Below are 16,261 nucleotides of genomic sequence, written 5' to 3'. Positions count from 1 at the left end.
CCCGTGTGTTTCTCTGAAAGTAATTGCACACCCTACAACGTTTGTCAGCCAGTCAGATTTATGTGTTCAACAGCCCCATAGTATAACTCAAGATAGTGACCATCAGAATTGTGTCTTGAGGGGACTATTAGCTTTTGGGAAGCATGTGTTTACCTTTCTCCCTGGTTAGACCCTGGAAGATGACGGGAGGTGCAGTTGTTCTCTCAGAGCCCCTGCGGGCTTGACTGGACCGTCTCCTTTCTTTCTGGTGCACCTCCCCAGCAGGATGCTCCACCTTCAGCTCTGGCAGGCTCGGGCTAGGGGTTGTGCTGCTGGGTTTGGGCTTCTCTTCCACGGTGGATGTCTTCTCTTTCGGAGCACTGGTTGGGGCCGGTGCCAACAGAGGAGGCGCAGTGGGAGTCACGATTGGTTCTTTAGTTGCCGAAGTCGGGGTTGTGGGTTTTTTGACTGGCTGTGGACTCTCCTTCAAACCCTTTGTGAAGTCGAGGGTCAATCTTTTGGGACTTTCCTCTCCACAGGACTCCAGAGCCAGTTCACTATCCAGCTCAGCTTCACGTTCCTCCCTCAAGATGCTGTACTGCATTGCAGAACTCTGGGCAAATGCAGGGGTAGAAGACAGGGCGGGCACAGTGGAAGGTACTGTGGTTGATGAAGTGGTGGTGGGACTCTCACTGAAGCTCATGTAGCCAGTGCTGGGAGCTCGTGGACTAGGCTCTTCAGACACCAGTTCAATCTCTGAATCGCCAGATTCGGCGCTGCTGCCGTCGACATCCTGGGGGGAAGGAGGCAAAGTGGGTTTTGGGGGAGAAGACTTCATCTCCATTGGGAAACTGTCCTGCTTGGAAGTAGGTTGAGAAGGCGAGATGGGGGATGTTTGAGTCTTGTCTTGGGTGGAGCTCATTATTTTAGTTTCACCAGCCTGGACGTTTGGATCCAAAGGAGAGTCAGACTCTTCTATAAAGAAAGAGAAGGAGAGATAAAGGACAGGGAGTAAGGTAAGGTGTCTTGTGGCCATCTGGTCTGCCAAGGCATCCCACAGTGTAAGCATGTGTGTGTTATTATATTACTAAAAAGGTGGAATGTACAGCCAGTAAAGTCAATGAGTTGCTCCTCTTAAATCTTGGGTGTTTCCTCAATTATGGGCACTTTTGACTTGGTGGATTTTTAGAAGATCAACTCCCAGACAACTCCCATACTACACATACTTTGGTCTGGGATAAATGATAACAAGTTTCCAAGACAGTTTTCATGTAATAAAAAGAAAAAAAGGCTGAATTCCATTTGTTTTAAATAATCTTCTAGAGCATAAAAAGGGCCTGAAGTTGAAGAATCACCATTTTATTTATTTTGAAAATGCTTACTTTTGCTACTTCAATAGGTTTATGCTGTTTCGCCTTGCCTCACCTATTTCTGTCCTAACTTGAAATTTTCCAAAATGTTTGGAACAGGTTTTGCTGCTTTTTCCACCAGACCTGTCTCTTTTATGTTACAGAACTGCTCGTTTTTCAGATAAAAGTGAATCAACTGAATACATTCAAATGTATGAATGTTCCCAGATCGACAAATACACCTACACAGGAGCAAAGGGTCAGCTAGTAGAGAAATTAAAGATGGTGTAGTGGATACATTACAGTGAAGTGCTTGTGTGGGATGGTGAAGCCCACCTGTAGGGGGTGTTGATGACTCAGGGCTTTCATCCTCAGGCTCTGAGAGGGTGACGGTTGGCACTCCCTCCAGCCCCAGACTCAGAATACTCTCTTTCTCTGACACTGTAACTGTGGGGCTGTGCTGGACTGTGGTGGGTGATACAGATGTATCAGATGGCATTTCTGTCAGGGTGATTTTCACTGGGCTGGCACTGCTGCCAGTACCTGGAGACCGATAGGGCTGGTAGTCTGACAGCTCTTCATCAGATGGTTCCTCCACATATGGGAAGGTCTGCGAGTCCAGAATTGCAGCAGAACCGATGTCTTCCATGTCAACTTCTACTGGTGATGGGCTCTTCTCCAGTTTAGTGTACTGGATGGGTTCTGAGAGGCCGCTCATTCTCCAGTCCTCGAGGGGGCGCTGTGAGCTACAGGAGTCCTCTTTACGACTGATGTCCATGTAGTTGTAAGAAGAATCAAAAGCTTTCTCAGTGTCATGGATTTTGTGAGCGCTGTCACTCTGGTCTGCACTGGGGTTTATCTTAATGTCGGAGTCTGAGGTCAACAGGAAATTGGATCCAGAGGTGAAGTCTTCTGTGCTGGATGTATTTTTGTCACCAGATCTGCTCAGGCTGCCAGAAAAGTAGGAGGTGTCTTCATGTGAGGCATAGCTTTGATTGGACAAGAGGGAGGTGTACAGGTCATCCCTGTCATCAGTAGACTTTTTCTGGAAGTTGAAATCTGATTTATCTGCGTGAGAAGAGAGGAACATAAACAAGAATTTTAACTTATTTTAACATTCTTACAGCAACTTACACCCTTTTTAAATATGACACTATGGAGCCCATAAAGGGACGTAGTCTGGGAATTTACTCTGCAGAGGCAATGGAGGCAGTGCCTCCTGAAAATATTGGATAAAAAAAAATTATAATACAAAAATAAAACATTGCCAATATTACAAAACATAATATTAAAAACTGTATAAATCACTGGTTGTTCTAAAGAAACATTGTCCAACCAGCAGGTGAAATTACAGTGGGAGTCTGGGTCTTTCTTGACTCTCCTGAGCCCACTGAGTTTTAACATACCTCCTAAAGTGTTCAGTGAGTTTGATGGGGGGTAATTGAGAATAAATGGGGGTAATCACAAGAGAGGAGGCAATGCCTCTATCGTGATACGACTGGATATGACTGGTTATGTCCGGCTGTGGTTGGTTCATGTGATAAATCACTACATCCCGCCGTTCATGCCTAAATCCCTGTTTGTGCGGATTCTGTGTCCGCAAATCAGTCTGAATGAACAATATAATGGCGTTAATGGGAAGACTCATTTTAAAAAGTAAGTAAACAACTCACACACTTAGATATAACCACCTTGTTACGTCAAAATATGACTTAAAATGGCACGAAAACATGATCTGTGGGAGTTTTTAGTGAATAATCAGCTTGGTGAAATTTAAAGTAAATCTCTGTTGTGGTCAATATTTACCGAGCTTTGATGACTGATGATCTGAAAATTTCAAAAATAGTTCAAAGGAAACAATTAAAATAAATAGGTGATTATAAGTTCACAAATAAAATATATTACTGTCTTGAGTTGGAGTAAATGTCAACGCTTAAAAACACTAACTTGATGAGATTCATACTTGGCTTTAATAAATAAAATATTGATTACATTGTTAATGTAAAAAAAAAAAAAAGCCAGGACTTTGATCAAACATACGAAGTTTGGTGCAGATTGAACATGGTATGTTTGAGTTAGTGCAAAGCAAGATGTATCCTGTTGCCAACAGGGGGCGCTATGATTATAACTGACTATTGGCCATTAAATGTCATGGACCGGGACTCTTACCAAACATGTTAAGTCTAGTGCAGAATGGACATTGCATGTTTAAGTTATTGTAAAACATGTCATTTCTTGTTGTCAGCAGGTGGTGCTATGATTATAACTGAATATTGTTGTTATCGAACGGGTGAAGTTTGAGGCAAATTGGATATCAGTTTTAACAACCTCCTTTTACATGGTGAAACATCGAACTTTGTCATGCCACCACGGACACACCCTTTATCAAAAACTCAAGATCTTCGCAATTTAACATCACAAAGGCCTTTAGATTAGACTGACCAAATATAATGTTGATCTCATTAAATCTCTAGGAGGAAATATGCCACTTCCTTTTGCCAGCAGGTTGTGCTATGTCTATAGCTGAATATGGTCATGGGCCTGTGTTCAGGACAGGACTCTTATTGAATTTTGGTGCAGCTCGGACATTGCGAAACATCGAAATTTGTCACTCTGCCACGGACACGCCCTCCAACAAAAACTGAAGATCTTCACAATTTAACATTACAAAGGGCTTTAGATTAAACTGACCAAATTTGGTGTTGATCTGTTTAAATCTCTAGGAGGAGTTTGTTTAAATACAACGCTTGAAAATGGCAAAAACTGCAATTCAAAATAACAAACTCTGTGTTGGATTTCGGACTTTGTACCGCTGGACTTTTTTTGTAGGTATTGGTTTGTTACATGTGCCTACTGAATTTTGTACATGTATGTAAAATATATAGCTCATGGGGAACTTTGTTGAAATTTTATAGGTGGTGCTATTGAGCCATTTTGCCACACCCACTTCTGAAACTCATATCAGATGTAAATTTTCACCACTTTTGGCACATGTGCAAAATTTCATGAGTTTTCGAGCATGTTTAGGCTCTCAAAAATGCAATTCATTTTGAAGAAGAAGAAACTGAGCAATTCCAATAGGGTCCTCGCACCATCGGTGCTTGGGTGCTAAACAACTTTGAGGACTTTGCCTCCTATTTCAGAACACCACTGCACAGCACTGGGTGTATTGATGGGAAAAAAGTCATAGCAAAATGCTACCATTAAATGCTCTTGCGTTCACTCACAAAACTGTTGCGTTCCCCTGAAAAATTTAGCATTCACTTGCAAAATGTTCTGCATTCTCTCACAAGCGATTAGTGATCTCTCGCAAACTTTTCGTTCACACACAATGCCACAATGCTTTTGCTTTCATGTGCTTCACATTTGCATTCACTCACAAAACTGGAGAACAAATGGAAACCAAAATGGAAATGTTTCTCTGGGAATGCAGTGTTTTTGGAAAATATTTTCCAAAATGACACACAACCAAGTTTGTCATGGAAAATCCAAAACTACTGAGAAGGAACATAAAAGCAATAAAACATATTTCTTCCTCCCATCTCATATTTTTTATCACCATGTAAAGGGACATTTTTGTTGAGCTCAGTTAATAAATGTATTTCATATTACTTGTCACAAATACAATGGATTATTTGCATATTTTTATTTGTTTGCATATTTTTATAACCTGTTTTTAATGTCTCTACTAATACGATCATACATCATTATACTGTTCTGCTGCAGTTGTATTATATTGTTAAATAAATACTAGATGAGAGCTGCACACCAGAGCAGCAGTCTGACCTGATCTGTAATGGCACGCTGTGCCTCACAAAGCTTCTTACATCAAGTGACCTTGGGGTGAACTCAACTGTGTCCATGTGTTGTCTGTTGAAGTCAGATGCTAGAATAAGAAAACGTATGTGTGTGTGCATTTCAGGTGGTAATTTTTTTGAAGTGTCCTCGAGAGGGCTTTATTGGGGTGTGGAAGTGACAGCTCTGATCAGCAGTTAGTGACGGCACCGTCACACCGCCCTCCACACCAGTTATCCTTGTCTCTAAGTCCTTCTCATCAAATTGGCCACTCCTCTTTGTCTCTGTGTCCTTCTCTCCATTACTGCGGCTATTTGTGGCGAATGACAGTTTTCCAGTTCAATGTTTATTAGAAGGTCGACTGCAGTAGTGTCACAAAAGGGCTTGAGAATCACAAACACACACACTCACACATCAGGGATCAGAAAATGAGCAGATTAGTGGTGACACCCGAATATGTCCTTGCCTCAGTCTACAAAAAATACTGTGATAATTGGTGTAAAAACTGGAGGATCTCCAATGTGTTAATCTTTCCTTAAAAGGCAGTACTAAATATATATATATATATATATATATATATATATATATATATGTATATGTATATGCAAAATAAGAAAAAAAAAAAAAAAAAAAAAAACATTTCCTTTCTGCTCAAAAGTTTTCACCCCCCAGCTCTTAATGCATCGTGTTTCCTTCTGAAGCATCAGTGAGTGTTTGATTCTTCTGTAATAGTTGTATACGAGTCCCTTAGAAAAACCAAAGAATTTGTGGGACCTGAAGGATTTTTCTGAAGAACAGTGGGCAGTTTAACTATTCAGGACAAACAAGGGACTCATGAACAACTATCACTAGTATAAATGTAAAAAACAAAACAAAGAGAAACAAAAGAAATCCCTATCATGTTTTACATGCAAATGATCCAGACTTGAGGCAAAAATGAAGATTATTGAATGGTTTAAATTAATGTCATATCATAGCTAAAATTAACTTTGTGTCTTTTAATAGCTTCGCTGATTCTGATCATGCTGTAAGTGAATAGGTGAATGGACAGATGGAGAGGTGGAGAGAGGTTAAGGAGATGGATGGAGTGGATAAGTGTGTATTATTTTAGATTATCATTTTGTTTCTTTCTCATTTCAGTTAGTTTTAATCCATTTGTTTGAATGATGATTAAATTTAACTAGGCTAATTTTAGTTTTTTTCGTAACAGCGCCACACATACCATCTGCCTGTAATGAATACACACATATAACAGAAACTACATCACACTTAAATAACACTGAAAATTACCTTCATAGTTTAGCTTTTAGTTAAAAAAACACATTTTTATTTAAAATAGCAAAAATATGTTTCATTGGTTCAGTTTCTGTTGTCAGGTGTGTTTCCCGCCACACTACAGATGTGTAACTGTGGATAATTATATGGCTTGTGTAAATCGCCATATGAACATGACCCCACTCCATCAAAGAGCCTGTGCCTCTGTCTCTGTACTGCCCTACATTCACTGGGCAAACTAACTCCGTTGGGACTCTATTTTTAACCATCAGTAGCTAAGAAGTGTGAGGATCTATGAAAAAGTGCAAGGAGAGAAGAGAGCCACTGATACTTCGATAACAAAAACCACATCAACTCACACCCTTTGTCATCACATTGGTAAGTAACACAACAGGTTAACTGATATAGCAACCTTAAGTACCTGCAACCATATACCAATTTGACCATCTCAGTGACTGCCACAGAAATATGTCTCTATGTGACGGACGATCCTGCATGTGCATTCACAGCACACAATCTCCAGCCCACACCTTTAACCCTCAACATTTAAGCAGCATGCAAGCTATGACTCATCCTCTCAAAAACATAGTGATAGCGAGAACACACAGGGCCTTTCATTTCGAGTCCCTGCTACTAAAATGTCTTTCACCTGAACAAAGACGGTGCTTAGATTTTTAAAAACGGACATGTATGATTTGTTGCTTCTACCAAATTCTACTACACTGGTAATTCTCTAACTTGTATATTGTAAATGTTTTCTTTCTGTTCTAAACTAGTCATGTACTACAGTGTTTTCCAATGTGATCCACTGACAAGGATATTATATTTTTAAAGACTCTATGAAAATAGTTTTTGTGGCATTTGTCCTTTCTGTTTTTTTGAAGGGGTCATCGGATGCCCATTTTCCACAACTTGATATGACTCTTTAGAGTCTTAATGAAAAGTCTGTAACATACATTGGATAAAATTTCTCAGTGGTAATGCCTTGTCAAAAACAGCTCTGTTCACATCGACCCCTTTAAATGCTAATTGTGAGTTTATATCTCACAATTCTGTCAAAATTGTGGCATATAAACACAATTCTGAAGAAAAAAAGTCAAAATTGTGGCATATAAACACAATTCTGAAGAAAAAAGTACAAAAAAGTGACACGTACATTCTGAGAAAAAAGTCACAAATTTGAGTTTATATCTGGCTTTTCTGAATTTATTGCTCAGAACTGCGACTTTATTTCTCAGAATTGCGAGTTTATATCACACAATTCTGACTTAATTTCTCAGTATTGCAAGAAAAGTCAGAAGTGCAAGATGTACATTCATAATTGTGAGAAAAAAAGTGATAATTGTTAGATAGGATGTCACAATTACCTTTTTTTTCTTCCATAACTTTTTTCAGGATTTTTTAATGAATTAAAAGTTTGAAAGAACAGCATTTATTCTAAATAGAAATCTTTTGTAACAATACAAGACTTTTACTGGCACTTTTCACAAATGTAATGCAACCTTGCTGAATAAAAATATCTAATAAAAAAAATCTAACTGGCCCGCAAACTCTGGAACAATGTAATATAAATTCAAAGTTATGAAAAATAAAGTTGCAGCTGTAAGATATTAAGTCACCTTCCTGTTTCAAGAGAAAATACATCAACAAAGGAAAGAAAGCTACTTTCCAGCCATTGAAATTGGGTATTTTCCTAGGCCAAAGGCAGCAAGACATACATTTGTATGAACAACCAAGAGTAGCACAGCTAGCATTCCAGTATGGAATATGGATGATGTGGAAAACCACACCTAGATCAGCTGAAATGCTAAGACTTTCATAAAACTAGCTTTGTATGAGGGATGTCTTCAGCTTTACTGAAGACCAAGTGTCAACAAACAGCTCAGACGTCCACAGAAAAAGAACAAGGACATTTAAAACATAACCCTGTAGTATCCAAATGATGTGAGACATTGCAAATTGCCATAGCAAAATTTCCATTAATCATGGTTTTACTATAAATAAAACCAAAAAAACATAGTAACTATAGTTAAACCATAGTCACCACAAATTAATCATTGTTTTGCTACACTAACCATAATTTAACTATGGTATTTGTAGTAAAACTGTGGTAAATGGTAATCAATATGGTTACTACAGTTTTACTACAACAACACCATGGTTAATTTTCCTAAGGGACTGGCTGTGTGAGTGTTTGGGTGTGTATTTGTTGCATTGTTGGCACAGGTTCTGGAGCTCAGAGTAAAGCTCATGTTCTTACCTCTTATGTTAGGTAAGAGTCAGGCATTAGCCATGGGGCTAACACTAATGCACTGAAGCTAATCACTTCTCTGCTTAAACCTAAAGAACTCAGAGGGGAATTAGCAGGATCCACTGTATAATCATTAGATCTGAGACTTATAACACTATACAGCGCCAGACTCATCACTACATTGCTAAATTGTAACATGGATTAACAAAGTATAGGTTCTCCTAGCAGCTAAATGAATGTTCAGTTTCAGTTAGCACAGCACTCCAGAAACTATACTAAAGCCAGTGAAAATGATATCAGAACTGCTATTCTGACTAACCAGCAAAAAACAATTGTTATTGTTGAGCCCTGATCTTGCTCTTTCACAACTTGTTGTTTTGGATGTGCTCTATTTTATATGATGTTTTGATTATCTTGGTACTCTGACACATAAGTGTGTAATCTACTTTTGGCAAGAAGTGACTTTCTCTCTCCCTAGCTGTGCAGCTTTGACTGTTTTAAGTGAGCTTAGAAAGATCAGTACATTGTGAGGACTTCCTTCCTCTGGTCTGTGTTATTTCTGGTCAGCGCCAGGTCTATCTTCACAGGAAGACACTGATGAAGCGACACCGTAAACTTTCCTTAACAAACGAGAGTGACAAAAAGTGACTGGGAGGGAAAATATGACAGGCGTTATGTTTCAAAGCAGCATAATTATGTGCCACAGTTTTATATTTATATATATTTTGAAAGAAAAGCTCTGTAAGCCACTAAGATAGGCTGTATCTCTGCTGTGCCGCCAGCACATCTCTGCAGAGCAGTACACCTGTCAGACTGATAAGATGAAGGGAAGATCAGGATGCCACTGACAGGTTTATGGCACATGAGGAGGAGTTGGTGCCAACTTCAAGTCACTGCAGGCACACTTTCACATGGTTACTCCGTGTGTATGTGTATGAATGCATCGGATTTACTTCTTCATCAGAACAGATGGAGGTGGTGAGCCAGAGGCAGCTGTTGGAGGTACATCTTTTGTACCTGAAAACCAACTGTTCCAGCATGCCAATGTCTGCAGGAATAGTGGGTTTACAGTGAAAATTCGTACTCGTACAAAGAATCAAAAAATTATCTGTGAACTAACTCAAAGGAGAAGTTCACTTACATAGCAAAAATTTACAGATAATTTACTCACCCCCTTGTCATCCAAGATGTTCATGTCTTTCTTTCTTCAGTCGTAAAGAAATTATGTTTTTGGAGGAAAACATTTCAGGATTCCCACTTTTTGGAGTTTGAACTTCCAAAATGCAGTTTAAATGCAGCTTCAAAGGGCTCTAAATGATCCCAGCTGAGTAAGAAGGATCTTATCTAGCAAAACGATCTGTTATTTTCTAAAAAAATGTAGTTTATATACTTTTTAACCTCAAATGTTTGTCTTGTCTAGCTCTGCAATGCGCATGCAAACTCTGTGTAATCCGGGTCAATACAGTTAGGGTGTGTGGAAAAACTCCCATCTCATTTTCTCCTCCAACTTCAAAATCGTCCTACATTGCTGCAGAAGTACCGACCCAGTGTTTACAAAGTGAACGTGCAAAGAAGATCAAACGGCCTTTAAAAATTTTTTAAACTTTTTAAAATGATGTAGGTTGATTTTGAAGTTAGAGAAGAAAATGAGATGGGAGATTTTTGACCTAACTGTCTTGAACCGGAATACACAGAGTTCATGCAGAGCTAGACAAGACAAGCATTTAAGTATATAAACTGTAATTTCTTTTTTAGAAAATAACTGATTGTTTTGCTAGATAAGACTCTTCTTCCTCGGCTGGGATCATTTAGATCGCCTTTAGGCTGTATTTAAACTACATTTTAGATGTTCAAACTCGCAGGCACCACAGAAGTCCACTATATGGAGAGAAATCCTGAAATGTTTTCCTTTAAAAAACATAATTTTTTTACGACTGAAGAAAGAAAGGCATGAACATCTTGGATGACAAGAGAGTAAGTAAATTATCTGTAAATTTTTAAAGAATCTTTTAAGAAAAGAAAGCTTTTAAGAATCATCAGCTTCTGAAATCCATTAGGCTGTAAATTCATTTCCTGAGAGATTTTTTTTTAACATAACCATTATTTTCTCTGCATCACTGGGGTCAAATGCCATAGAGAACAATCTGTCAGGAAAAGAAAACAATAATCTGTCTACCTTGTAAGGCTGGACAAATGAGCATATGTTTAGAGCGTTTACATAATCGCTTATGTGATGCAATATGCTTGCTGCATTGAGATTCATTCATAACAACAAACAGTTCATTGGCTATGCACACCTTATGTTTGGTCATTAAGCTTGTTTCTAGTATTTTTCCTACACGCTGAAAATATTCCACAAAAACAAAAAGTAAAGAATAAATATGAAAAAAAAAAAAAAATACAATATTGTATTTAAATATGATAAGCATTGGAGGTTGGGGTATCTTTTCATTCTGGACTCAATTAAGTACCAATGTCTTATGATGAAAACCATTAATGCCTTTGATTTTCTTACAGTCAGTATTTTTAAATGGACGAAAGAATTTCACTGGGATTGTGAGTGGCATTTTTGTCTAGTTTTAAGCATATGATGCCATTTTGCTTCTAAAGTAAATCTTGTTTAAATGTTGTTTAGCCCTTTAACTGTCATTGCCCCCAGGTGGGACGCCTAAGTTTACTTCACCATATTACAAATAAATCCTAATCTAATCATGACAAACTATACATCATTGGAAAGGTCTAAGACTCCTAAATAGATATCTTACCATATTTTAGTGATAGAAATTATGTAGGAAAAGTAATAGAATAATATATGTCAAGATTGCAACTTAAAAAAATCTACATCATAGCATGAGTTCTGACCTTTGTCACAAAAGACTTTCTTTATTGCCTTTTTCCTTATCACTCAATAGAAATCATAAGAAATTATATATCAGTTCAAAACTTAAAATTTCAAAATTCATCATTTGAAAGGCATTTTAAAATCAGACATTGTATTACCACAGAAAATGTACATCAAAATCATATTACAAAATGTTTTCATTCATGAATTATTATAATTTAAGTCTGGATATTGCATTTTTATGTCTGTTTTAAAAAATGGGAGTGACAGTTAAATGGTTAGACACTTTTAATAGAAAACAAAAAAAAAAGTAATGCAAACAGTCTGAAGCACTATAGAGTAACATTTTTTAAATTATACTCTATAATGTGATTTAAAGGGATAGTTTACCCCAAAATAAAAAATCTGTCATTAATTACTCACCTTTATATTGTTCCAAACTCGTAAGGCTTTCCTCATCTTCAGAACACATATTAAGATATTTTGGATGAAATCTGAGAGCTTTCTGACCCTGCGTAGACAGCAACACAACTACCACGTTCAAGGGCCAGAAAGGTAGTAAGGACATCAATAAAATAGTCCATGAGACATCAGTGTTTCAACCGTAATGTCATGAAGCTATGAGAATGCAAGTCTTTGCCGGCTGTTGCTGTTTATGCAGGGTCAGAAAGCTCTCGGATCTCATCAAAAATATTTTTGGAACAACATGAGGGTGAGCAATTAATGGGAGAATTTTCATTTTTGGGTGACCACCACTTTTATTACTTTATTTTAGAATATCAGTATAGAAAGCAGTTTCTGAACTATGCAAGCATTTTAAAATCATGACAGCAAGTGCTGAGTCAGTGCTAATGAGGCGAATGTGTTACCGCAAAGGGAAATAGATTCTTTTAATCTTATGTTTCTTAGTACTTATTGATGCCCATGTGATAGCGTGCAACCAACAACGCTTTCTGTATGTGTGTAAAGAAGGAAGTGAACTTGCATTCCAGTGTCCCTAATGAATCACGGTTCACTGGAGCGAAGACATTAAACACAATGAACGGCCTGTCTGTATATAACTCAAAAGGCTTTCTGATTTCTGATCGAGGCACCACGAAAGATAACCCAGTGGGGGCTCTCCAGTACACAAACTATACATGATATATAATTGCTCATTATATGCCTTAAGTCAAATAGTGTTGGCAGTAAGCCTAGGAAGCGGTGCAAGATATACTTTATTTACTGTGGTTCAATACTGGTGAACTATTTGTAGAGAAAACTGTTAAATGAGAAGAGAAGGAAGTTATCAGGTTTGTAAATGCTCACGGTGAAAGACAAGATTAATTGCATGCAAACAAATTGTAACAAGCAGTTGTAGTAGTAGCAGATGTGTAGAATTAGTAAAGATAATAAGGTTATAAAAAACATTAATGTTTGCTCTTGCTCTGACTTATCTGTTATTAAAAAGAGGATGTGTTCACATTAAATGCATTCTGTCAAAGGTTATGTTTCATGTCTGTCCAAAATTTTCATGCAAACGTTATTGCTAAACCTTAATCTAAAATAATCTAAAAAGCCAAATAAGTAACAGTGCTCTCACCCAAAGAATTAGCCATTAAGAATAAGTTCAGCAATGTGCTCTAAATGTGATCCAAAGGCAAAGTATCACATCCTCTAAGAGTCAGTACTGTGGTTCAGTAAGCACTGGGACAGGCTGTCATTCAGCTAATGAGAGATTCAGTCTGATAAGAGGATTTTACTTCAGGACTCCAAATTTCATTCACTTGTCGACGTCAATCTGGTGATTCAGATACAAACAAAACTTCCACAAATCTTGTGTGTCTCATGATTGCATCTATACGGAAACATAATATGTTAAAGATACTAATTCAAGCTCATTAATCAGTGTTTTAGTATTAAACTTCACAGTGACCACAGTAAATCACTGAACCTCATATCCAGGAGTTATGAATCTGCGCAAGAAGTCTCTGATATCAAAAAGGGTATTAATTAAGTGAAAATGTCACAAATTTCCTTTTGTTTGGTTAATTGAAAGCAAAGAGCTTGCAGTTGAAGCACTTTTATTGCTGTTTTACTCCTGTAATATGTAATGATTTGATCATCTAATACCATTTCCACATCTGCTTACTGTTTTAGAGCTCATAATTAGGTTTTTGTTTGTTACTTTCCCTCACTAGAGTACAGCATTAACATACATCAAACCCAGAAAGGCAGGCTTGTCTAAAACCACAAATAAAAAAAGAAAACGCTTTTCTAATTTCATAACAAAGATCTGACGGTTTAAGAGCCATGCAAACCTGAAAAAGCTTCCTACTGCATATACTCATTTCTTATATTTTTATCCGGTTGTAAAGACTAATTTTGTACTGGTGTTTTATAGAAATGGAGCTACAATCTCAAGACTAGTCTGAATAGCTCTGTCTGTCATTCATAGGGTTTCTTCACTACCTAGTTGCATAATGTCATATAACAGAGTTTCGATCCAAGCCTGTGAGATGTTCAAATGGCAATGTCAAGTATTGATCCCTATGCAGTAAAGGACCTGTAAAGGTTACTGTAATGTGCCTGGTCTGAAAAGCAGCTGAGGCGCAATGAAATAATGACAACAAAAATAAATAAAGGGAAAGAGCAAGTCATATGACATCTCAGCTACACAGTATTTAGCATTTGCAGTTTCTTTATGGTAAGTTGTAATGTAACTCTATAAATCATAATAATAAAAGTAGTTTTAGTAGTGTTTGAACAGAAGTAAACAGGTCTGAAATGTGAATATAAACACTAGATATATGGAGAACAAATACATGCCTCAATTGTGTGATACTAAATGAATATAGTATGTTTAGCACATTTATTTTGTTAATAAATGCATACATTTCATACACTACCAGTCAAAAGTTTTTGAACAGTAAGATTTCAAATGTTTTTTTTTAAAGAAGCCTCTTCTGCTCACCAAGCCTACAAATATCCAAAATACAGTAAAAACAGTAAAATTCTGAATACTATTTAAAATAACTGTTTTCTATTTGAATATATTTCAAAATGCAATTTATTTATGTGATCGAACATACATTGTCAGCGTCATTGCATGATCCTTCAGAAATCATTCTAATATGCTGATTTGCTGTTCAAAAAAACATTTATAATAATAATAATTATTATTATTATTATAATTATTATTATCATCAATATTTAGAACAGTTGAGTACATTTTTCAGGATTCTCTGATGAATAGAAAGATCCAAAGATCAGCATTTATCTGAAATAAAAAGCTTTCGTAACATTATACACAATACAATTCAAAAGCTTGGAGTTGATATATGTATGCATATTAGAAAGCAATGATAAAAATTATTACTTTTATTTAGCAAGGATGTTTTAAATTGATCCAAAGTGATGATAAAGACATTTATTATGTAACAAAATATTTTTATTTCAGATAGATGCTGTTCTTCTGAACTTTCTGTTCAACAAAAGAAACCTTAAAAACTGCTCAGTAACATAGTAAAAAAAAAACAAAAAACGGTTTTTGAGCAATAAATCAGAATATTTGAATGATTTCTTAAGGATCATGTTTTCTGGAGTAATGATTCCAAAATTTCAGCTCTGAAATCACAGGAATAAATTACATTTTAAAATATATTAAAATTGAAAACAGTTGTTTTAAATAGTAAAAATATTTAAAAGTTGTATTGTTTTTGCTAATTCGGATCAAATAAATGCAGGCTTGGTGAGAAGAGACTTTAAAAAAACATTAAAAATCTTTAGTTTATTAATCGATTCAATACGATAAATAGTTAGAAAAGAACCATATGCCGCCTCTAAAAGTCTCTTGAAATAAATCAATTTCTTATTTGTTAAATTTGATCTGCTGAATTTAGATTTTTTATAAATTCGTTCCTCAGAAGTAACGTTACTAAAAGAAGCAAAGAAAAAGCGAATTCCTTACGACGTTTAATAAAACTTCCACTCCAGACAGAGCGATCCAGTGAGCCAAGGTAACTGCTACCTGATATAACCAGGCCCCGGTCGACAGATAATTTAAGCATCGAATTAGTGGTATTTCAAAGCATTGCATATATGACGATTTATATCAAAATCACCTTACCTGTGGAAGCAGTTTCCATGACAACAGGGAGCGGTTGCCGGTCGCTTTCGGGATGGCTGGAAAACTGTTTCTCCTCACTTGATTCGTCCTCACAGGCTCTCGTCTGCCGCTCCACTTCCAAGTCATTACGCCGGGCGGTGGTGGTACTCCCAAAGCGGTCAATCTCCTCAAAATCGTCCCCGTACCAGGTGCCCTCCGAATCTGCCTCCGGCTTCACGGACATTTTTGAGCGTTCCGTCTGTGTGCGATGCTCTTCAGAGAGACGCGGTCACTGACAGAAGAACAGCAGGCAAAGCACTGTTCAACTCCTCGGATGAGACGCTGGGTAACTGTCAGAAGTGGTCCGGACAGGCCGAGCGCTCCGGCAGAGGCTCACGCTGCTGAAAATGGCTTGTTTAGTTCAGTGTTTCGGCGCTGACGTCACCGTGTCTCGAGCTCATAGTGGCACGCAGCATTTAAACACACAGAGCTGCAACTGGGCATAAAATAAGGCTTTCGGCAGCTGATAATAAATTAGGACGGGGAATTGTATAGAATCGTTTGAGAGAACTCGCTCTATGGATTGGATTCAAATTAAATAAAAAAAAAATAATTTCAGTCACAAAATTCTTAAGTAGCTAACGCAAACACTACTAAACTGACTGTAGCTGGATCTGAGCATT

The 16,261-nt window shown here is 37.2% G+C and overlaps 1 protein-coding gene across 1 annotated transcript in view; it reads right to left on the bottom strand.

Annotated features, from left to right (window-relative positions):
* Positions 1 to 16,261, bottom strand: part of rtn1b (reticulon 1b) — a 38,729-nt gene extending 22,468 nt beyond the window's left edge. The window contains exons 1-3 of the mRNA XM_051138046.1: positions 15,600 to 16,261; positions 1,665 to 2,396; positions 154 to 954 (exon numbers count right to left, since the gene is read on the bottom strand). Of these exons, the coding sequence (XP_050994003.1) occupies positions 154 to 954; positions 1,665 to 2,396; positions 15,600 to 15,822 (1,756 nt within the window). The 5' untranslated portion in view covers positions 15,823 to 16,261. The remainder of the gene's footprint in view (positions 1 to 153; positions 955 to 1,664; positions 2,397 to 15,599) is intronic.

This window comes from Labeo rohita, chromosome 20 (assembly GCF_022985175.1).
Source record: "Labeo rohita strain BAU-BD-2019 chromosome 20, IGBB_LRoh.1.0, whole genome shotgun sequence".
Classification (NCBI taxonomy): domain Eukaryota; kingdom Metazoa; phylum Chordata; class Actinopteri; order Cypriniformes; family Cyprinidae; genus Labeo; species Labeo rohita.
The sequence above is the reverse complement of the archived record's forward strand: the minus strand, read 5'-3'. Positions and strand labels throughout refer to the sequence as shown.